At 36.1% G+C, this 25,294-nt stretch overlaps 1 protein-coding gene across 1 annotated transcript; it reads right to left on the reverse strand.

Moving 5' to 3' along the window:
• Positions 1-1,237: 1,237 nt before the first annotated feature.
• On the reverse strand, positions 1,238-25,158 carry GCLM (glutamate-cysteine ligase modifier subunit). The gene is made up of 8 exons (XM_024751243.1): positions 25,135-25,158; positions 19,742-20,110; positions 16,595-16,660; positions 15,182-15,266; positions 11,754-11,813; positions 10,576-10,778; positions 9,384-9,498; positions 1,238-5,335 (listed from the first exon to the last, which is right to left on the reverse strand). The coding sequence occupies exons 1-8, from the start codon at positions 25,156-25,158 to the stop codon at positions 5,166-5,168; spliced, it is 1,092 nt and encodes a 363-aa protein (XP_024607011.1). The 3' UTR covers positions 1,238-5,165.
• Between the last annotated feature and the right edge of the window lie 136 nt (positions 25,159-25,294).

Here is a 25,294-nt window from a genome sequence, read left to right on the forward strand (position 1 = left end):
CACGTTTAAGTTTGTAAGAAATCCCAAGTGATTGTATCGATACCATTTTACAGTCCCAACAGCACTATGAGAGTTGCTTCCTCCACATCCTTGCTGCACTTGGTACTGACAGTTTTTTAAAATTTTAGCTATTTTAGTGATAGTTCATTGTGGTTTTAATTGGCATTTCCCTGATGACTAATGATGTTGAACATGTTGTATATTCTTATTGACTATTCGTGTCTTCTTTGGAGAAAAATATGCTCTAACGTTTTGCCTACTTTTTATTGGGTTGTCTTAAGCTGTAAGAGTTCTTTACACATTCCAGATACAAGATTCTTATCAGATATGTGATTTTCAAATATGTTATCCTATTTTATGGGTTGCCTTTTGACTTCCTCGATGGTGTTTCTGAAGTTTTTTAAAAAATTTATTTTATTGAAGTATAGTTGATTTACAGTGTTGTATTAATTTCTACTGCACAGCAAAGTGATTCAGTTATATATATAAATATATATATACATTCTTTTTCACATTCTTTTCCATTATGGTTTATCTTGGTGGTGTTTTTGAAGTGCAATTTAAAAAATTTGATTATGTCCAATTTATTTTTCATGAGAAATATTACAAATATTTCATCCCAGTCTGTGGCTCACATTTTCACATTTTCAAAATACACTGTTTTCTTAAGTATATTTTGAAGAACAGAAGATTTTAATTTTGATTAAATCTGGCTATTGATATTTTCCTTTATGATTACTTTTTTGGTGTTATCAGAAAACTCAGAAGCCCGTTTTCATTTTCTTTCTTTATTCTAATTTCATACACATAAAAATGAATAGAATAATTCAAATGAAAAAAACGTGACCAGAGGGAAAAACAGATTATTTCTAGGGAAGAAAATCCAGGTTTTCATTTGCAAGAGTATAAATGCTGGAAATCAACAGAATGTTATCTTCAAGATCCTGAGGGCAAGTGTTTGGAAACTTAGAGTTCTATAATGTCAAATGATGATTTAAGACTGTTGATAAAATAAAGATATTTTCAGACAAACAAGACCTAGGAGGTTTACTGCCCAAAGACCTTCAGTGAAAGAATTACTAAGGATATACTTAAGAAAAAAGTAAATGTAAATGGAGTAGGGGGCAAGAATCAACAGTGAGCAAAGAACAGAGGAAATAGAACTGAGTCCAAATAAATAATGCTTATTGTAAAACATGAACCTTCTTAAAATAATGGACCAAAACACAGACCGAAATCTTGTATGACACTTTATACATTTATTCATTGCTGAGGGATACATATTAAGGTTTTGTTTGACTTTTCTGGTAGTGAAACCACATAAGCTATATCCTAATATATTTAGGGGATTGGGGCAAGTTTCTGTCTCTCTTTTATAAAATGTGACTTTTCAAACCTTACCTACTCTTGTCTCACTAGAAGCCATTCCTTTCTATCTGGCAAGAACAAGCTCTTGAAGAAAGTGTTTTCACAGGATTTCTGAAGTTTACATATAAACTGTTCATTATTCAATATCAATGTATTTACAAACCAGGCATACCCCCACCCCATCTTACGATCCTACTCTGAGGCTAGTTCCTGCAGGGGAGCCTTTCTCGTCCTTATGCTGCTTCCCAGCAGTCCCATTCCTTCCACATGACCCCACTCCCTTTTCACTGCTTCTGTCATTAACAGATGCAGCCCTTTATTGCTCTTGTTCATGTACAGATCTCTCTCGCCCCCAAAATATACTTATCTGCTCCTTGAAGATAGGGCTGTTTTCATCTCTGTTTCTGTCTGCCAACACCTTGCACACTACCTGGTACATAGCAAGAATTCAATACATCTTTGTTGAATGAATGTATGAATAACTTTATGGCTTGGTATTTCATTATTTTTCATAATTTATTTTCAAACCATACTCAGTTTGAGTTTAAATAGTTCAAAACCAATATAATGTTCCAAGATGCTTACAACTATTAAAACAACTCAATTAAAAAATATACAACTCACAATTTAAATTCATAAATAGGTAAAATTAAAAACTTATAATCATTTAATAATGCTTTATATTTTGCCTTCATTTTAGAGTACACTACTAAAGACACACAAAAGTAGAATTATCTAATTAAAACATTTTCCCCTCCTAAGTATATTTCTAACTCTGAAAACTATAAAAAAAATTATAGTACATATTTAAAAAAAATAAAACTGACATATCCTGCCACCAACTTTATGGGAAAATGGCAGGTACAAGTTCTGGTATGTTAGGAACTTTGAAAAACATAGATTTGGAATCGTAAGTTGGTATATTTGAGTATGAAAACACAAATGGACTAAATTCTCATTAAAACTTCAAATTTCTCTAAATGTACATTTGGCAGAAAGATGAATTGTCAGCCAATATACTATATATATATATATATATATATATATACACACAATATATATATCAACTGCTTACATTCCCAAATATTGAATCTGGGTGGAAAAGTTAGAAAGAAAATCTGCTCTAAAAAGAAACATAATTAAGACTTAGACCCTTATCACTGAAAATCAAGATCCTTATTTCAGTTACTACTTGGCTCTGGTAGGGAAGTCTGAATCATTCATTCAAAATAGAATAACTTCATTTTCCACTTCACACAGCTGTCTAAAATGATATTTCCCATGAATGGAAAAATTATGAGCTATTATTTGTGATTCAAGTTCTAGCACTGGCTATTCCTAAATTAATTCTCTATTACCATACTGGCACAATGTGGTCTTCATAATGTACACCGTGTGAACATATTTTGTAAGACACCTTGGTCCTTTTGTTGACTACGGTTTCTTAGACGAGAATTCAAAACAGACTCATCACAGAAAAAATTCCAAGTTACAGTACATTGTGTTAAAGTAAGGCTCCAGTGTATTTTGGACATGTAATAACAAGCTGAAGCTTCTTGTCATATTTACTGGAAAAAAACTTATACCGTGGGTCACTGGATACACATCTCCCCAGAAAACATATCTGTTATATACACTATTGTTAACTTAGCTTTCAGCTTTAAGCAATTATTTGGTAGTATTATCACCCTATTTTATGGCTTTTTAAACATTAAGTCCCTAAATACTTGAAAAGCATTCACTACATTCTGATAGTTCACCAAAAAAAGAAGTGATTATCAGCTTAGAGAAGAGAAAGCCTTTAAAAAAATCAGTTTTTTAAAGAAAACGTTATTAAATAACAGAAATTAAAGGTATAGAAGCGAAACAAACAAAAAATTCATTAAAAAAAAGCCACACATGATCCCCTTCACAAAATGAATCTATAATCTTGCTACTTTGTCAAGAGTTAGGGAAAAAACACAGAAAAAGCTCCTGCTGAAGTCTGGATGTATTAGCAACATACGTTTTTTTCTATTTTCAGAATGACCTTTCAAACAATCCATTTTTGTAAGTCCAGGGTTTTAAAAAATAATAAATGTGATATTAAAGTGCCCTCTTAAAATATCTTGGCCAATTCACTGTATAGGCTTAAATTAAAATGAGCATTTGTTTAAAGACTGACATTACATGAAAGAATGTTGTACATTTCCAAATTAAAAAGTTAACTATATACATTTAATAACATTACATACAATTAATATAAAGGCTATACATAAGGCTTTAGGAAGCTCAAAGTCTAAGGTTTTAGCAGGTAAATCAGCTGATTTCACATTGCAATTCTAATGATCAAATTATCCAACTAGTAAACCACAAAACATTACTTAGAACAGGAAAAGAGTCTTATTTGTTTATTTATCAATTTTTAGTGTATTTATTTTGAATATGGAACCACAGATCTTTTCCCTAAGTTGAAAAAACTTGGGCAAAATTAGTTTTATACATTAGTTACATATGTGTGTGTGTGTATGTTATGTATGTGTGTGTGTGTATATATATATAATTATCTTTGTTTTATAAACCATGTATTAATATACATGGTTTAAATGTATTAATTGAGATACAAGAGATTTTTAAAGAATTTTTCAAACTATTTGGGTTACAGATACAAATTTATAGAATTACAAAGACCTATAGTATATACCAAAGAGGTCACAGCTTATTTATTTGCTATTTTCTGGTTCTTAAACTAATAAGGAATTATACTAAATGATCTACAGTCTCTTTTAGTTTTAAAGTTTGGGTTATATTGTTTTGATTTTAAACAGTTAAGACCATGTCTCAAAGTTATCTAAATAGACAACATGATCCTGAATTAAAGATTTTTTTCACCCCTTTTTTGGCTTTTAGTCCCTTGTAGTCAGTTACTAGTGGGGAACAAATATTGCATATTTTACTCAACTGATTCTTAATCCCTGTGCTCCCTCCTCTCTCCAGAACCCACAGTGCCCAGCACATGGTAAGTGCTCAGTACTTATTGAATATTTTTGAATGAGTAGCAAAATATTAAGGACAGATCGAGAATTAAAAAGAATCTGGAGGTAACAATAGTTGCTTTTATAAAACCCCCAAACAATAATTTCAAAGCTCCTAGTCTCCTTTACATATTTACTTTGGTTTGTCTTTGTAATAACAGCAAGAGCAAATATGGCACAAGAATACAGGTTAAATCATTACAGGTAAACTGCAAGCAAGGACAAATAAAAAAATTTAAGCTTCCATTCACATATTGAAGAAAGGACTTTTATTTACACTACTAGTAGGTCCCAGCTATTCCAGTTACTCTGAGATATAATCATCTTATCAATGACAGGAAAAATATCTTCCAGTATTTGTTTTAACAACTGTAATTAAATTGCTTAGTTATACTGTAGAGTAAGAAGCAATTAATGAATTTTTTAGAAATAAAAAATATGTATATATATTACCCTGATGCCTAGGCCAAAATATATCTAACAACAAATTTTCTTGATTTCTACTGTCATAAAAATAAAGGAAAAATATATTGCAAGTATCTTCATTATAGACAATTTCAATTAGAAAACAATAGTTTAATAAAAACAATATAGTGGTTCATGTGAGTGAACGGATATGGAAGCAAGAGAAGTATTCAAACTTGACAGATAACATATTGTCAAATATAAAGAATATCTGCCTCAATGACACATTTACAGGCAGTAATTCGATTTTTACACATCTCAATTTTATCTTATATTCAAGGAAAATACAGGTCAGTAGGTTATGGTCCTAAATCGTAGTTAAAAACCCTTTCTTTTAGCTTGTAAGATGTAGCCTTTTGATTTGATAATTCCTCTACTTTTAACAATGACTGAATATCGCAGTAGCCACAGTGGCACCCACTCATGTGCTTGAATGTCAGGGATGCTTTCCTGAAGTGCTTCTTGGAAACTTGCTTCAGAAAGCAGTTCTTAAAACAAACAAACAACAAATAAAAACCCAAACTGTTAAAACTTGAAAACAAAAGCACTTTACTATGTAGGTAAGCATTTAAATACAACAAAAGAAACAACTCAAAACTGAATATAAATTATACTTATCCTTAATGTGTGCTATGAATCTGAACCAGAATACCAGAAAGACCCAGGCAGTTCTTTAGAAAGTATCTACACTTGTAACCCAGCCAGTTTAATCCATAATTTCTGGTGAGTGGAGCCTGGATATTTGTATTTTTTGAAGATCTCTAGGTGATTCTAACGTACAGCCAGGGACAATACAGGAAAGTACAAGGAAGGAAAAAAAGTTACCCATAATCCTATCAACCAAAGATGGACCATTTCCATTGCCATGTATTTCCATCCAACTATTTTTCTGTATATATTTATGTATATATGTATGTATCTAGCCATATCTTAAAAACTAGAAATCATACTGTAGTTATAGCTTAATTTGCTTATTTTTTTCACTTATATTATGAATATTTTCCCATGTAATTAAATATTCTGTGAAAGCATGTAATTAAATATTCTGTGAAAGCATTTTTAATAATTCTCCCAATATTACATTTTATAGATATAATTTATACACTTTCTTGTTGGTCAAAAAATTAGTTTTTTCCTAATATTTTGCTAATAAAAATAATACTTAATGAACATCCTTAAAATGCATGCCTGGCTATGGAACGACAAGGTCGAAGTACATTTTCTGAAAGCTTGATACACAGTATATTGCCAGCTGCTTTCCAGAAAGACTGTACTTTACACTTAATAGATAATATTGGAATGCCAATCTTACCATATCCTCACTAGCACCAGCAATCATTTAAAACATCTTTCCCAGTGGTTATCTTTTAATCAGCATCTCCTTGATGAAATTATTATTTTCTAATTCCACATTTATACCTAAACCCTCTACCATTGTTCTGATCTGCCACTCCCCTCCTCACTTCCTCTTCTCCAGCCACACTGGCCTCACAGCTGTATCCTGAAATCCTCAAACATATTCCCACCTTGGAGTCTTTGAATCAGCCGCTCCCTCTTCCCTGAGCACTCTTCTTCCAGATACCCACAAGGCTCTCTCCCTTCTTGCAGGTCTCTGATTAATGTACCCTAGCAGAGAGGCCTCCCCAACCATCCTATATAAAACAACAACCCCTAACCTGGACACTCTTTCCTCCCTCAGCCAACTTTTCCCCATAGCATACACCACCATTTATCACATTCAACATTTATCTTAATTTGTGTCTCATCCCATCAGAATATAATTTCCATGAGGGTTGAGATTTTTGACTTGGTGCTGTATTTCTAGTACTTAGAACAATGCCTGGCACATAGTAGGTGCTCAAATGTCTTTTGAATGAATCAGTCAATATGGAAAGATTCCACTGGGGTCTGAACCAATCCTATAGATAAGGATTAGGTGACCATCTATACAATATGATTTGGGAATGCCAAAGAACATGCCCTAAAATGAACTACCATGATATTTGAATAACATCAATAGTAAACGCTCAGTAAATATTAGCTATTGTCATGTGCCAGTCACTTTTCAGAGTACTTTATTAACTCTTTTAATCCACATGTTAACCCAAGAGATAGGTAATATTATTTCCCTTCACAGGGGGAAACTGACACAGAGAGATTAGATAACTTGCCCAAGGTCACATAGCTAGTAAATGGTAGTTTTAATAAATGAAATGCAAACAGCTCTTGGAAAAGTAACATTAACGTGGATTTGTTTACCAGATTGTCTAACCCTGAGGGAATGCGGCATAGTATAGATTAGATTTAATGGGAATGGTGAGAGGAGGAAGGCAAATAAAAATGGGAAAGTTCCAAAGTCAGAATCACCTACTTCACAATTTTACCCTGACCGTAGTTAAACTATTACCACAACTTCTAGGACAAAGAATAATGGAAAATAAACCTTTCTGAAGAAAAAGGGTAATTTTAGAACAGAGGAAGGCCTTTAGGTGACTTATAAACAAGATTCTATTTTAGATGACAAGCAGAGTTAACTGTTTTACAACTTGATCGCTTAAAAAATAAATCTGACACAAAGTCAGAGAACTATGCTATTCATGAGCTACATACTTTTAATTCAACTATGTTAACTCTTTAGAATCAGTAAACATGACAAAACTTTTAAGAGAATTGATTCATTACAGATCAAATTGTCTGAAGATCCATCTATAGTATATGCAGGATCAAACTATAAATTCTAATTAAAGGGTTCAGAATTAAAATTAAAAAGACAGCCAAATGTCAAATTACACCAGTAAAACAAAAACATTCTTCCCCCCAAAGGATTAAATCTCTCTTTTCATATACATGTGCAATATATTTTTCCATAACGATGATGTATTAGCACATAATCCACATGCCCACATTTAGATAACGTGGAAATAAAATACTAGACACCTTAGTCTTTTCCTATTTCCTTTCCTACTGGAAAAACGATAGAGTGTTTTTCAGGTGGAGGTGGAAGGGGGTACAGGACCACCCATCAGCTGTTGGTAACAATTACAGTTGGAAGAGTCCCCATGAGGAAACAGAAAAATGATATATTATTTGCCAACATATAGAAAGTTAAAATTTCAATCGTTTATATTTTAGAACAAATCAGCACAGCAATTCTTTGATTTTCACTAAAATGACCTTTTTTAAAAAAGTGAATCTAATTACTCATGTGTGAAAGCTCTGCTGGAGGGGAAAAGTCCCTATGTCCTATTCTGGTACGATTTAAATGGAAACTCATAAGAAAGTACAGTTTCAGTCTGAAATACTACAATACTAATGTTTCAAGTCAGAGAGACAGTACGGTATGGTGGGGAAAAGGCTCCAAATTCAGCCAGGACCTAGATCTAAGTTCAAACTTTGCCCTAAGCCAGCTGGGTGACCTTGGGTAGTTTCTTAAACTCTAAGGCTCTATTTCTTCATCCATAAAGTGTCTAGTTTCAGTTGCTGTAAGGATTACAGATAATCTCTCTGAGACATTTACCATGATGCCTAGCATTTGAGAAAGAATATCAAAACTCCTCCTCTACTTCCTACAAAACAGTAAAAAAAAAAAAAAGAGGCTGAGGCAGACTGCTAATAAGGTATAAAGTCTTAAGAGGTTATCCATAAGCATCCTAAAAATAAATTGAATCAAACCACCTATATAATGCCGTCTTTTTAGAAATGAAAGTAAAAACGGAATGTTTTTCTCCAGGAATCACCTATAAAATATAATTGCCTCGAATTTTTATTAAACTAGAACTTCTACAAAAATGTCATGGAAATTTAAAACTTTCACAAGATATCTCTCACTTAACTATACCAAAAATACTGTTTCATAGAGCCTGTATATTTAGTAAGTAAAATATGCTTAATATATTTACCTTTGCTCCCTAAGAAACTGTGAAAAAACAAAAATGGAGCAGACTGCTAATAAAGTGTAAAATATTATCTTCCCAGCTTTCCAAGTTATCTTGTAAAATGTTGATAAAAATTATTCTACAAAAGGCAGACAAGCCATTCTCATTAATCAAATGTTTCTGACTAACATCAAGCATATGTCTTGATATCAATGATTAATAAAATATCTAATCAAATACCTATCCTAAGATGCTTAAGTTTCAAACTGAATTTTATCTGCTTCTTTTTCCAGATATTTATCCTTTTTAATTAAGTGGCCCTTTGGTGCAGTCTTTGCTATACTAGACAATATTATATGTGACACTATTTAGAATATCTTACAAGATCTTTTCTGTGTAGCTTAATATTTATAAACCTCAGCAGACTGGAAGTTCAGGAAATGACCCCTTCACTTCTTTTCCCATTGGTACAAAGACAAAATTAATGCTTTCTGAAACTAAAATAAAGGCATATATGTTTTGAACTAACTATTAAGAATAGCTCTAGGTGACAGCATTGTACCCTTATCACTGTACACAATTAAAAATTACATTTTAACAAGTAGCTTCTTATAAGATAAAAGCTCATGATCAATCTCTATAAAGAAAATCTCAGTCTTACCTTTTGGATCATTATGAGTCAAGAGCTGTATGTCAAATTGTTTAGCAAATGCAGTCAAATCGGGTGGCATCACACAGCAGGAGGCAAGATTAACTTGGTTACTATTTGGTTTTACCTAGAAGTGGAGAAAAAAAAAAAAAATGACATCTCCAATAAATTAAGTACTACAAAAAGTAGAAAGCAATAAAAGGATTCAATTTTAGAACACATGAAATATCACATTCTACAGTACTTAAAGTTTATAAAATGCTTTTACATGTATATATTTATTAATGTATGCTGTTCTGACTCAGTGGTAACAGAGGAAGGAAAAATAGCTCTACAAGGGGGAAAAAGCCAATATATTACTACACTATTAAAAAAGTCTCACGCTCGAACCTGCCATCTAACACCTCTGCCTTGGAAACTAACACGATTCTAAGTGGTATGGTTCCACCTACAAAGGAAATATGTCTTAAAGATAGAGGATCAAATACAAATGATAAGTATGTTTAATGTTGAAGTATACAATATGGTTATTAGTCAGACATTTGAAAAAGAGAAGAATCAGGTAATTTCTAATAGATGCTCTAGTTAATTTATAGATACATTTCAGATCATCTAAGTCTCTCCAACAGGATCTTAGCCACATTCCGGCTATCACCAAGCCAAAGTGACAACGGGCAACTTTTCTCTAGGGTCTTCCTGCCCGTAAGAAAATGAAAAGGCTGGGGATTATAAATGCAAAGGAATAAAGAAAAACACAGAGAGTAAACTACTTGTAAGCAAGTTCCCTAATCATTTTATAGGTTATTAGGCTAGAGAGTGGCAGTGATTGATTTATGACTCCATCTCCACATCAAGTTCTGTGAACAGAAGGTCTTATATATCTTTAAATAACAGAGCAAAATATTTGTTATATATGATATTCTCTCACTTAGGAAATAAGAACCATGGACTAATAAAACCTGAAGGAAAACACAATATTTTTATCACATAATTAAAACTGAAGGATAGAGCCTTAATTCATTTGGCTATGAATGCTTCAACACACACTTTCTAGTGTTATTGTCAAAGCCTGCTTCAAAACTCCCATATTTGGAACAGTCACCCCACAGTGGTGTCCACTATGTGCATGATGTTTAATGGGATGCAGCAAAGACTGTAAAAGACAGGCTCCTCCTGGAGTGCTCGTGATCTAGACGTCTTTTACCTGTGCCCACTGATAAAGCTGTTCCAACTGGGTTTTGTCCAGATCAGAGGTACCTATAGCAACGATCTTTTTGCTGTGGACTAAGTTTTGTAATTCTTCCCAGTAAGGCTGCAAATGCTCCAAGGAAAGATTAACTCCATCTTCAATAGGAGGTGAAGCAATGATCACAGAATCCAGCTGTGCAACTCCAAGGACTGAACAGGCTGATGTGAAGGAAAACACAAAGAGGATAAATGTTTGTTACATAATAAAAACAAGTTGCTTCTAATGTCCTTTAAGTACCCCACTGAATTCTGTCCATATAGTTCACTAGTATTCTACAAAACAGATTATTTCATTAGGTTTCATAATTTACCTGTCATTTAGAACATTTCCATCTTTTAAAAAAGTATAAAGTGCCCATTCATCTACTTGGTCTATGTGGCAGATATGTGGGTTTCTTTGACCTGCCTCATTCCTGGGGAAGCTCACAACTACTACAGGTTCCTCTTTCTGAGGAACAGGCCTCCTTGTTTCCTAGGCCCCAGGACTTTTTGGTAGCTTCTGACCTAATAGTCTATAACTGGTAGTCAGAGCAAAGAATAAGCTTGAGACTCTGAGTGAAAGACTGAATTTATGGTCTTCACCTATATATTAATCTATGTTTATAGATGTAGATAATCTCTTAATTTTTATAAAAATAATTTTAAGAGTTTATTTTTAATGATTATTGTTCGCTCCATGGTTATATTAAAGAGCTATTTAGTTAACTGTTCAATGTATATAAATACTGGAAGGATATTTTAAAATAAAAAACACTGAGTAACTATAATGCCATAGTAACCTAACCAAGTGCTGAAAACAGATAAAAATGCTTGTTTCTCTTGTGGTTATTCTTTTGATATTTCACCTGTAGTACTAAAAGAGCTAAGAATATGATTAAGGAGAATTTCTATCTCTAAACATATAGTTAACATTTAATTATGTTACATCTTTCACATTCCTTTTATATATCAAAATATGACCTTACATAAGTTGATGTGATTCTAGAGAAGCCTTAACAAATTAGGCTAGAACTTTAAAAGATAAAATTGCAATGAGCTCATTTTCTTTTTAACCTGGACCTGAACACAAGATATAACTAATACACCTACACTAATTTAAAGTCCACATGAAAATAAAGTTGAAATTTTGCTTACCCATGTCAACTGCATTTCGAGTTGATGATGAAGAGTTTGATCCTACAATGAACAGTTTTGCTGGGTGACAAAGAAAACAAAACAGATTACTATATTTGAGTAACATTCTACTACATAGTAGTAATACTGCTAAAATACTAAGATGACAGATAATCCTGAATGAATTTTTTCCTTTCCTAGTTGCATTGTTTTATAGTTTTAATTTTAAGACCTAAAAGTATATTTCCACTGTAATTTTAAAATTATATGCTAGTTGCCAACAATAATCTGATTGTCAAAACAAAAAAGCAAATATTAATTTCCCCTTTATTAGAAGGCAGGGCAGATAAATATAGAAACATTAAAAGTGTATATTTTTATGAATTAAACATTAATGGAGCATATTATTTTCTCCAATAAACTAAAGTCTATATAAAGCCTAAATTAGAATTGCTTATAATGAGAAGAAAGTTGAAAAAACACCCCAAAAACCAAAAACAAACAAACACTCCACAATCCTACCCTCCTAATATTGCATACAATCATTTTCATTTTTAGACGACATTACCTTCAAGTTCTTGGTCATGTAAAGCAGAGTATATATTTTCTACTTCCACATACTCGGTTTACCCTTATGTAACAAATATTTTTACATCTCTATGCAGTATTATCTTAATTTTTTAAAACATCATAACAGTAATGTATTCACTCTAGAAATAAGGAAAACCTATAGGAGTAGGGGGGAAAAAAAAACCCAAACAAACAAACAAAAAAAGCTCTACCAATAGTCTCATCACCAAAAGCAATTACTGTTTAGATTTTTAAGTACTCTGGATTTTTCTTTTCTTTCCTTTTTTTTTGGCCACATGGCTTGTCGAATCTTAGCTTGCCAACCAGGGATTGGACCCTCAGCAGTAAAAGCAGAGTCGCCAGGGAATTCCCTGTACTTTGTATTTTTAATGAATAATTTTACACACTCATTTTTAATGGTGAACATTATTCTGTAATTTTGATAGGGTATAATTTACTGAATGATTTCTTACTTTTTGGACTTTTAGATTAGTTCCAGTTTTTTGTTACTGAAATAAACATCTATGTTAACTTTTTTTTCAACTTTATGCCTGAAGCATTTCCCAAGGACAAACCGTCAGAAATGTGACTATGAGTCAAAGAATAGGATCTGTTTTTTGTGAGTCGTGCTCTATTTTATTTACCTACTATTTTATAAAAGACTTGTACCAGTTTACCAGAGCACTAAAAGTTAGGAGTTGCTCTCCTAACAATATAGGATGCTATTAAACAAAATGAAACAAAAAATATATATATATATTTGCTAATTTGATAGGTACAAAATATACCTGCCCAGAACCACATTAACTGGCATTTCTTTGCTTATCAGGAAAGTTGAGTAGTTTTTCATATTTATGAAATTGAGGCTTTGGCTTGATTTCAACTCAGCTTTATATGTATATATTTACTTTATGTAAACTCACTGTTCAAAAATCTAAATTTACTCAACAAATAGGTGGAGTAATAGGAAAGCAAAGAGGAAAATCAGAAAGGGGAATAGAGAGAAAACAGGGTTAATGAAACACCCTTATGTAAAGTGCCTGGCATTCAACATATACAACAAATTTTTCTTGTACAACATTTCTTACATTTGTCATTTCCTTTCTACTGCTAGATAATCCTCCTAAAACATTGCTTTCCTCATGTTACTTCTCTATTTTTTTTTTTTTTTTTTTTTTTTTTTTTTTTTTTATTTGTTACTTCTCTATTTAAATGCCATCACAACTTCCTTACCAGGTGACAGTCAATCTTTACCACTTTGCCCCAGCCTTAGCTCCTGTAATTATACTCTGTGAACACCCTCCCCATCACTATCCCTCTGGCCATGAATTTGTGCCATTTGAAATGGTCTCCTCTCTCTGAAAGATGAGGCATTTTTAGGTAGGTGAAGAGAGGAAAGCTCTTGATACTTATCAAAAACCTCAAGCCTTCCAGGAACTGAGGACAACTTGTAAGAGCTCCAAGATGGATCTACACCATGATGAACTGCAATCAACCACAGAGAAATGTTGCTCTGATGTCCTTTCCAACACAAATAATAATGTGAAATTAACAGAAAGAAATGGGTTTTGTAGTCAGGCATACCTGGATGGATTCCTGGTTCAACCACTTACTTGCTGTATAACAACTTTCAAGTTATTTTTTATTTTTTTTTTTTTGTGGTACGCAGGCCTCCCACTGTTGTGGCCTCTCCCGTTGCGGAGCACAGGCTCCAGACGCGCAGGCCCAGCAGCCATGGCTCACGGGCCCAGCCGCTCCGCGGCATGTGGGATCCTCCCGGACCGGGGCACGAACCCATGTACCCTGCATCGGCAGGCGGACTCTCAACCACTGCGCCACCAGGGAAGCCCAACTTTCAAGTTATTTAATGTCACTTGTGCAATGGGGATAATAAACCTACCCTGTAGAATTGTTTTGAAAATTATATGAAGAAATGCAAGCATAAAGTGTCAAGTACAGTGCCTGGTATAAAGCAAGATTCAACAAATGGTAGTTATTATTATTAGAGTCAAAAGACAATGCCCTATCTCATCTCACATGTTCATCCTAATAAGAGTAATAATAAAATAACAACAACCACAACACAACCACAAATGGTAATAAATAACAGCTACCTGGCACTTACTCGTGCCAAGCACCATGCTAAGTGCTTCTTTTGTTATTTCATCTAACTTACAAAGAAGCCTGTGAAACAGGTGTATCCCCATTTTATAGATGAGGAAACTGAGCTCAGAGAGGTTAAATCATTTGTTAGCCCCCGATTATATCAGTCAGTAATCTGCACATCCAGGAATTTCAATTTAGTTAAGCTCAAGCATTTAATGGCTATGTTATGCTGACTGTAGGCTGAGGACAAGAACATCTTAATTCCTTGAGCTTAGCATTATCTCTGGAAAGTAGGAGTCATTTCATCTTTGTTGAATGGGTAGAGTATGTATTTGATTTCTCTTCATGCAACTTGTTGCCAAGACTTCTTTCTCTGCTCCCAGGCAACCTCAGCCATTGCTTAGCAGTATCACACCAGGAAGGGAGGGCTTATGCTGGCTTTAGGTGGGCAATGCTCTTAAGTCTTCCCTTTATTCTTTCCATTCCCTACACCTTACTCTTCCTACTGCTCTGATGTCCTACAAATAAATTAATGAGAACAAAATGAAGAGGTGAAGTTCTATTCTGACTCCATTGAAGTAGCCAATAGTGACCTCCTATAACTCCCTTTTTAAAGCTGACTTTAAAATTATGTTATAAAAAATCTCTACATTTCCCACACTTAGTGATTGAGTTATCATTACCAGAAGTAAGGAAAGGTTTAGTCCCATGCTTGACAAAACCTCACTATCATCCACTGTCTAACAAAATGAACTGTAAAGGCTGGACTTTACCAGAAACTTTCATTTCTTCTCTTTCATCAGGATTTATCTTTTCTACTGCATGAGATACAGTACATTCCAAGACATCTGGAAACTCCTATAATAAACACATGATATTTACAATAAATATAAAATTAGTGTTTCTGATTAGCTATATATTTTCTATTGTCCATAACACTCTTTAGAAGCAGAGAACCCATAAAACAATAGAGTTCTTTACCTGAAGGGCCTAGATGGGCTTCATAACACTTGCAAAGCCCTGAAATAAAGGTAAAGTGCTGTGTGTGTGTGTGTGTGTGTGTGTGTGTGTGTGTGTGTGTGTGTGTGTGTGTGTGTGTCCATTTTCTGGGAAAAAGTGTCCCATTTTGATGAGATACTCAGAGGGATGTCTGATCAAAAACAAACGAATAAACAAACAAGCAGATTGGGCAGTATGTGAGGAGTTAGAACCACTAACACAGTAAACACTTTTACTCAGAAAAGAAACCAATGAAAAGTAAATAATATTTTCCTTCTGGATACTGACATGTTAAAACACTTCCTGTATATCAATCACAAACATTTTAAGCCAAAATATATTTTTTTCTGAATGCAATGGAAAAAAAGTAAAGGCGATTCCAATGCATAAAAATGAGTAGTTAATGAGTGAAATGATAAAATATTAGTACACATAAATCAGAAACATACTAACTCACATTTACAAGATTAAAACAAAGTAAACGGTGAGGATTTTCCCATGATTCTTGATCATATTACAATGCCTGGCACATATTAACTATTTACAAGTCATGCACAGATGAATGGTCACTTCAGAAAAAGAGACAGATAGAAGACATTAATTAATGTCTGCCTAGCAGCCACAGAGTTACAAACTTGCAGTATGCTCAAGGAAACACTTATTTTCAGCATATGTCCTCTTCCATACTTTTTAAATAGTCTATGTAATCTGTTACAAGCCTTTGGCTAAGTTGGATTCTGAAGAGTGGTTTACAGACAGGTGTTTTGTATATTAACATTTATGATAATGGCCATATACTGACATTCAATGAAACACAGTTCTTTACTGTTTCATAAGAAACTGATACTTAAAAAATTATTTTTAGTGGCTATATTTTGTGTTATAGTCTATCAAAGCAATCTACTAACCCAAATTGTTTGATAGTCATTCCTCTACTAGACCAAATATAAACTGGAACAAAACGCATTTTGAGAAAACTGTGGTGGGACTCTTAGTAGCTTGTCTAGTTGTAGAGTTGACTAGAGTCAGATTTTCTCTTTCATGCTTAAGCCTACTGGGTCAGACTCCCACCTCAGCAAATCAACCACAATAAGTTTCATGCTAATTGCCTGTTTGACTTCCCTATCAAACCTGAGGAAGTTAATTTCCTGCTTATTACATGATTTCTTCATTCACAGTTCACTCACCCTGACCAAATCTGTGCTAATTTGGGAACTCCACTCATTCAAGGTCTTCCGGATACAATCTCGAAGCTGCAAAAGAAGTGCATTTTGAAACTGTTAATCATATGCTACACTTTTCTGTACTTCTACAATAAGACTGCATTAGTCTGTTTAGGAAAAGGAACATATCAATAGTAAATATCATACAAAAATTTTAATTCTATAAGGTTTTTGCATCCTTTAACAAAGATTGATTTAGACCCGTTTTTATCCTACTCTTAATTCTCAAAGGTTCTTGACCTAAAGCAGTAATCTAATTATTTAAAAGGTATTTTTGTATCAATGAAAATTTAAGTAAACTTCTGAGACGTAAAAGCATTCATAAAGAAACAAAAAAATTTTTCAAGAATAAGGTTTATAAATGGAGGAACTTCAAGCCCAGGCAACCTGACTAGAATTAACATTAACCAACCACTATGCTATATTCCTCAAAGGCAAACAAATGATTCTCTAAGTGTGGCCAAAGAAATTCCTACATTAGACTCACCTGTGGTGTTTATTAAAAGTTCAAATTCCTGAGCTGCATCCTAGACCTCCTGAATCACTTTCTAAGGGCAGCAGAACTTCCATCTTAACAAGCATCCAAGTAATCAAAATGCACTCTAAAGTCTACAAACCACTATATCCGTATCTTGCAGAAGTCAACTTGCATAAAGTCAGTCCTTAAGTCATTTCCTAACAGTTAGGTAGACCTTCCATCTGTCTTCAATGTTTTCTTATATAAACAAACAATTTTATTACACTAACATTATAGCATTTTGTTAATTCATTAAAGTGTCTACTTATCTTTTATCTCTTATGACAGTGTATTTCCAACTTATTTAATAGTGGTCCAAAATAATAAGACACAGTGAGTAAGGACCTACACACATATAACAACAAAAATTCATAAAGCAATCTTTATGCTTACTACATGCCAGATACTCTGAGGGCTTCTATTATGAGTTAGAAAAAAAATACGCTTCTCCATGACTCACTGAACTGATAACACAAATGAGCCAACACTAGCAGTTTGAAATCACTGCCTTATAAATACCAAGGGCACAGTGCTTTGCATTCTGTGGACAATCAATGAAAAAATAAATGAGTAACTAGAAGTACAGCCCTGAATTGCAAAAGCACTTTCCTAATACCAACAACAGAGATTAAACTTCTGAACTCACTATCTGATCTATGATTGTTTATGATAAAAACTGACACAAGCACTTTATTGCTTATATCTCAGTACAGGTAATTACAATGGACAACTGGCTTATCAATTTAAGAGCTCAGAGTCACCTGTTTAAGATTTATAGTCTACAACAGCAATTCATGTGCTAGCCACAATAACCCACATGAATCCAATTTACAGGGTCTATATCTTTATGAAAGGTATATTTGTAATCAAATTTAAGTCAGTAGATAAAAATAAGTTGATAATCATTCTAGACAGAATTACAAGTCAATATTCTTTGAAAAATTAAGGCAGCAGGACCAACTAGAAGTTAAGAATTCTATCAGGGGTGCTACGGCTCAAATCATGGGAGAATTTTTAGAAATTTTCCTCTGGAAGGATGGTTAATTTGCATAAGGCTTTTCCGATGAATTTCTCAATTCATGAAGATAAGTATATTTTCAGAGTGCTTGCCCCCTTCTGTCAGGACAAATCATGGAACAGCCCAATGTTACAATAATATGATAAATTCACTGACTATATCACAAACCTAGTGATTTTAAATTTTTTATATGTTATCTATATTGACTGAATATTAACCTTGTACTTTTTTGTTCTCTGCTCTTTTCATTCTTATTATACACACATCACAAAGTATCATGGAAGATGAGTGTCATGATAATTTAGTGTATCATTAGATCTGGGGTTGTATAAGAGTTTAAAAAATGCTACATGATCAAATACCCTAACAACAAATAACTGGTCAGAATAGTCCTATAATGGCCCATTTTAAAAACAAGATTTGATTTCATAAAATTCTAGTGAAACAAAATCTGGGCAGAGATCATAGAATAATTAAAAAAAAAACAACAACCAAACATTAGACTAGAAAAGACCTTTTAGGAAATTTAATGATCTCTCTCTACCCAATGTGCAAATTTTCTCAATAATGAGTGATTTATTCAGTTTCTTTATTCAATGAGGTTAAACTGTTTCGAGTAGTGTATCCCATTTAGAGCTCTGGTTGCTACAAAGCTCTTCTTTACATAGAAACAAAACATGCCTCTCTATTCTAATCAAGCTGTCATGTTTTCTCTACATATGCTATCATATCTTCAAGTTTTCTCAAACGTTTTCAAGTTTCTTTAGTTTTGAGTCCCTCTTACGCAGCACCCAAAGTAATATACACAAATCACAATTCATCTTTTGAACGATGTTTCTTAAACTGTGGAGTGTGACTCATTACTGCATTAAGAAATCAAGTTTTAAAAAATTAAAGAGAAAAAATCAGAATACACAGTATATAGTAAGAGTTAAAATCTTTTCATGAAACTCGTGTGTTTGTGTGTGTGTGTAAAACATGAATTGGACTGCCAAGGCAAAATGCTTTTTTTTTTTTACTGGGTTTGCAGACAAACTGAAAACGACTACTTTAGCATGTGTTGAGTGAGATAAGAGAGAAAATTTCACCCAGTATTATTTACGTGCAAAATGCTGTATTGAACCATCAGCCCTGGAAAAATTAAAGGTGTAGTATAAAACACAGAAGTATTTATCTTTGGGAGAAATAGCACAAGTGAGGGTAGTTTAAAAAAAACAAGAGAGACAAACTGAGCTGCATCCTGGACACAATATGGTAAGGATTCTGATTCCTACTAAAGTTACAATCAAGAGCACTGACAGAGGCGGCACTGGGTGTGAAGATGCACCTGCCGAAATTTTAAAGACGCTGTGCCCCCAACAGTAGGTTCGGATGCGACATCGCGCCGACAGCCGACCCAGCCTCCTCCGGCGGGCGGAGCCCAGGTGCGCGCCTCTCCCGCGACTACTGCGCGCCCGGAGCCCGACCACCCGCCCTCCCCCCCCAGCGCCTCCCCGCCTCTCGGAGCCGCCCGGTCCGGCCCGCGCGGCCTACCCCAGGAGCCCTGCGCCTCCGCCGGCACGCACGCCACCCTCACCTCCTCGCTGTGCGTGGACGGGCACTTCTTCCGCAGGCGGCCCCAGTTCAGCAGGTTCCCCGTCTGCAGGTGCAGGGTGCTGGCCCGCGCCAAAGCCCATGGCAGCAGCCGACGGACCTGGCCCGGCGGCGCCGGGGAAGCAGGCGGGGAAGGAGGCCCCCCGTAGGACGCGGCGCCCGAGGCCGGAGAGCAGAGCGCGAGGCAGCTCGCCCCGCGCGGCGGGACCCCGGCCTGCGCTTGGGCCCGAGGGAGGCCGGGAGGCGGCAGGGCGGCGGCGGAGCGGCGGTCCGGGAAGGACGCGCTGGTGGCTGCGGCTCCTGCTACTGCGGCCGCCGCGGGAGAGTTGACTCCCAACTGAAGAGTCGTTTCCTGGAAGACAATGACTAAGCAGAAATCGCGGCGGAGAAAGTGCTTCGTAACAGTTACCAGTCCCGCGGCAGGGCGGGGGGACGCAGCGACCAGGCTGCGGGGGCGTCGGCCCGCGGGTGATTAGCCCTCGGCCTGTGGCCGGCGTGGCGCCAGGCGGAGGGTTGGCGCAGTGCGGAGAGAGCAGAGAGCTGGGGGCGCGCGGGGCGGGGCGGGGCCGGCTGCCTGGGGCCCGGCGCTTGGCAGGGCTCCCCCTGTCGGTCAGAGGGCGGCGCGCCACCTCCACCTAATACCTCAGACTGCGCTCGAGGTCTCACCTCCCAGCCGACCGGCAGTCACGCTGGTTATACTCCTAGCCATCTCTTTAAAAACAGAAATTAGGGGCTTCCTTGATGGTGCAGTGGTTAAGAATCCGCTTGCCAATGCAGATATAAACAGGTTCGAGCCCTGGTCAGGGAAGATGTCACATGCCGTGGAGCAACTAAGCGGGGCGCCACAGCCACTGAGCCTGTGCTCTAGTGCCTGCGAACCATAACTACTGAAGCCCGCGCGCCTAGAGCCCGTGCTCCGCAACGAAGAGTAGCCCCCGCTCGCCGCAACTAGGGAAAGCCCGCGCGCAGCAATGAAGACCCAACGCAGCCCAAAATAAAGAAATTTAAATTAAAAAAAGGGAAGTTACTGAGGCATTGAAATACCAGCCGGTTTCAGTTCTCAGAAGCGAGCCTTAATGGGAGAAGGGCTCCCATTAAGCGAGAAGGGCTCCCTTCTCCTTCAACTTTGCTTTGCTGCCCACTTGCTGGTTCATTTCCTTTCTCAAGGGCTTTCCCCCAAAGTGCTCATTTTTCTTCAAGTCCGTTAATTAAAGGTCTATTGATTCACACTATTTGCTGGCCAGTGTGTGAAGTCAAAGAATAAGACAATCTCTGCCCTTGAGAAGCTTAAACTCCAGTTACAGATACAAGGCCTAAGCGTATGAAACAATGAGTAATAATATAAGAATATGGTAGATTCCAGATGAGTTCAGATTAAAGAGAACGCTTAAACCGGTGAGATCAGGGAAGATATAACCCATTCCCTTACAGGTGGTTGTGATTCTTTACTCCTATTAAATTTCATATGTAGTAGACTTGGTATGAACCTCAAATTTAACATTTATTGAGCATTCCTCAACAAATTTTTGCTTTTGTTGAGAGTAATCAGATATACTAAAAAGCAAAATGCTATTAAAAAGAGATGAATTCCAGTTAGTAAGAATTAGAGGAGGGGTGTAAGAGGTTAGAAATTGAGCCTGATCTTGAGTAAATATTTGTAGGCTGAATGAAGTTAAGAATTCATTGAAGATAAGGGTAATCCCAGAAGCAGGAACAAACATGGGCTATTTTAATTAATGTAAACATTTGATTTAGGCTGCATTTCCTGTGGCATCATTTCTTGACTTTTTTCGTATTCTCTAGTACCATGCAAATAATACTTGAATAAAGCTTATACCTCCTAATCTATTGAACTTATCTCCTTGCTGGTGATTTATATAGCACACTGGTCACTGACATAAACCCGTATGGCTTGCAAATCAGACTTTGCCAGGTACTGGTTATTTTAACTTAGACAAGTCACTTAGTCTCTGTGTTTCACTTTCTCCCAGTCTCAGCAGATGATAGTTTAAACTACATGACATCGCTGATAATCGACTATTTTTGATCTACAGAAATGTCTAGTTCCCATGGTTCCACCTAATACAATATCTACTACATTGGGTAGGTGTGAAGAACTAATGAGGGAACTTATGAAAGCCCTTGGTACAGTACTTGGCTCGTAGTAAATGTTCAGTAGATGAGAGCGCTTAGAACTAACGCCTCTGATCTTTCCAGCTTACAATCCAGTTCTCACAACACTGGCAAATTCATGATGTAATTCACAGCAGCATCACATCATGTTTTTAAAATTTACATTTTTAGGGGAATTCCCTGGCGGTCCACTGGTTAGGACTCTTGCTTTCACTGCGGGAGGGCCCAGTTTCCATCCCTGGTGGAGGAACTGAGATCCCGAAAGCTGCAGGTCACCGCCAAAAAAAAAAAAAAAAAAAAAAAAATTTACGTGTGTGAACTCCTTTACTCTTCACAGCAACTCAGATAGGTAATTTGTTGAAAACCTCAGGCAGTACTGAGTGTTGGGGACTCAATCAAAACCTAGATCCTCCATCTTCAAACTCCTTACCTTTCTGTACAATTTACTTTATACTACATAAAGTGTAGTTATTGAGGTAATTTTAATTCTTGAGTGTGTATGTGCATGGTTTACATGCTTTTTGTGCTTGTACAGCTTTATTTTACAATATATTATACTTAATGATACCCTTGCCATGACATCATAGTTTTGGGAGAAAAAAGCTTAATCGTCTAAATTTATTTGGTGACAAAAACAGGGACTGCAAAATCAGAAGAATTTTACTATATAGTTATTTTGAATGAGTCTTTTTTCCCCCTGTCTATGGAAGAGGAAAAAATGTTCAGTATGCATTTTGGTTTTAGATACTTAAAAATTCTTCTGCAAATGCCTGTAAATACGAAGAGTCACTAACATTGACTGCCCTTTTTTCATTCTCCTTGACCTTTCCAGGATCTGATACTACTGTCCACGCTCTCCTTTAAAAAACACTCTCCTCGCTTAGCTTGAAATAAACTGCACTACATGCGAGAGTTTCCTCACCACGTTTGATAACAGAACACTTTTAAAAATTATAATGTGTTGTTGGAAGCCCAACAGAGGCTCACGAGCTGTGTTTAGATTAAAACAGACAGCAAAAAATGGTCTCGTAAATAAATTGTTGTAGGAAGTGATCACATTTTCATTCATAGTCTTTATAAGAACAAACAAAATCTGAAAAGTAAATTTTATTTCACCTTATTATGGGACCACCTGGTAGGTACATTTTATGCTTAATCAGGTAAAATTGATTTAAATTCTCAAACTTTGTTTTAATTTTTAAAATTAGTGCTACCACATCCAGGAGTCACTAACTGGCTCATGGCCGCTCTGGAGGTGAAGGTTTTTAAAAGGATTTCTCTAGGATATTTTTGAAACCCAAATTGTTTGGAAATAATACAACGGTCACTATTTGTCACACAATTTGGAAGAACAGACCAGTGGTTTGGAATAGAAAGAACATGAGCAAGTGCAGAGGAGTGGAAACACCCACGGCACTTTTTTGAAGATAGGAAAGGGAGGTGCCTACTTTGAGCAGAAGTACCCCTTAAAGGTGAAGGGAATGAGAGTGTGGTTAATGGAAGACCATTAGCAGCAAGCTGGGACTTTTGGGTTTAGTTTAAGAAGACTTTGACCTTGAGTAAAGCAGAGTCTGGACTCCAAGAAATAAATAAGAAAAAAAGAATCTATATTTAAAATAATATTAATTTACTCAATAGATATTTCTTACGTGTCTATTATAATACTTGTCAGGCGCTGGACTAGGCACTACAAATATTAGGGTGAGCAAAGTGTGACTCTATCCCTGTCCCCACGTAATTTACAGTCCAGTAGAGGAGGCCGACTTCAGTCACATACTTACAAGTAGATGTAAAATTCTACTGTGGCTGTTACTATGAAGAAGGGGCACAAATATTATGTCTACAAGTGGTATGTAAAATGGTAGTGGGAGTGATTCAATGCCAAGAGACCAGTGTGAAGACTCTGGTAGTCACCTAAACATAGGTTAGTGAGAACCTGGCCCACAGTGAATGGAGGCTGTGACAATGCATTGGAACGGAATAGATGTGCCTTCATTTTGCCCTAGTTAGTGGAAAGGAGAGAAATCAGGTTACCATGGTGGGGTTAGAAAAACCGCTAAGATTTACTTAAAGCAAACAAAGTAGAAAATAAGGCACGGAGAAAAGTCAGAGAGCCAAAACGTAGCAATTAGCCTTTAATGTTATTTTTCCATCTCAATAAGAGCACAGAAAAACTGATGAAATCCTAACACTCTCTGCCCCTCATTTATCACATCCAGTTTTCAGGTGTGTGTGCAGTCACTTTATGATAATTATCTATTACTTATCAGATTGTGGATTATAGGATGTATCCAAAGGAGTGATCTATTCGTTCATATAGACAGTATTCCTGATAGTACAGATCAAGTGCCTGGCACGTGGTATGTGCTCAATAAATATTTGTTGAATGAATAAATGAATGAATGAGTGCTATTTCTGATGATTTGTTTCAGAGCTGGGATGAGTGTCCACATATTAGTTATTCTCTGAGGTCACAATCATCCGGATAAATCATCCTCATTCTGCCACCGCTAAACTATTACTGTAGCAGCTGGAACCTAAGGGAAAGAAAGGGCCCAAAGCAATCCCCTCTTTCCCATTCTCCAACCCTGGCCTCACTTCCCCCTGTCCCATAACGCTGCTGGGGAGTCTAGGCAAAGGAGGGGAAAACAGTCCTCTCTAAGAGAGCAGGCAGGTGGGCGATTTCAAATGGGTTATGCCTGATAGAAAAAGGGAAGTAGAATCAGTCATTCACAGGCCTTATCATGCACAGGACCACAACATCCCTGGAAAATAAATGGCATAAATTGATTTATTCAATCATTCAGGAAATCTTATTGAATATCTAATGCGTCATCTAAGAACTTTTCTAAGGGATTTGGACTGGCTCTTCAAGATAGAGATGTTCCTTAATTTTAGTACATAAGATGTACAAAATAAAACTTTAAAATGATTTCAAATAATATTTAAGGCTATGAAGAAAATGAAAGGATATTGTGATGGAGTGTAAGGGAGATTGACCATCTTTATAACAATGCCTATAATCTGTTCATTTCTGTGCCCAGGCATTGTGCACTTGAGTTGTACCATTATAGCTTCAACTGTTACGTTTTTCCATTACTGGGAAGAGGAGATCTAGGGTCAAGTTACTTCTACCAAGGAGAGTGAGCAGATTTTTAATGAGGCTGTGGAGTTATTTTTCAGAAGGTCAGTAGGCAGCACTTTCCTGAGAGTCTCTCTGGTTTTCAGGTAGGCCTCGCTCACCTTCACAAAGCAGGTTGGACCCATTCTCCTGACACCAGACAACTTGGCAAGAATTATGGGCAGCAGGCTCCTGAAATTCCAGTATTTCACTGTGAGTAGGGCACAGCACCCACAGACCACCCTGGTAAAATGACCAACCATCTTCTGGAAAATCCAGACA

The sequence above is a fragment of the Neophocaena asiaeorientalis genome, unplaced genomic scaffold, assembly GCF_003031525.2.
Source record: "Neophocaena asiaeorientalis asiaeorientalis breed wild unplaced genomic scaffold, Neophocaena_asiaeorientalis_V1.1 scaffold147, whole genome shotgun sequence".
NCBI lineage: Eukaryota > Metazoa > Chordata > Mammalia > Artiodactyla > Phocoenidae > Neophocaena > Neophocaena asiaeorientalis.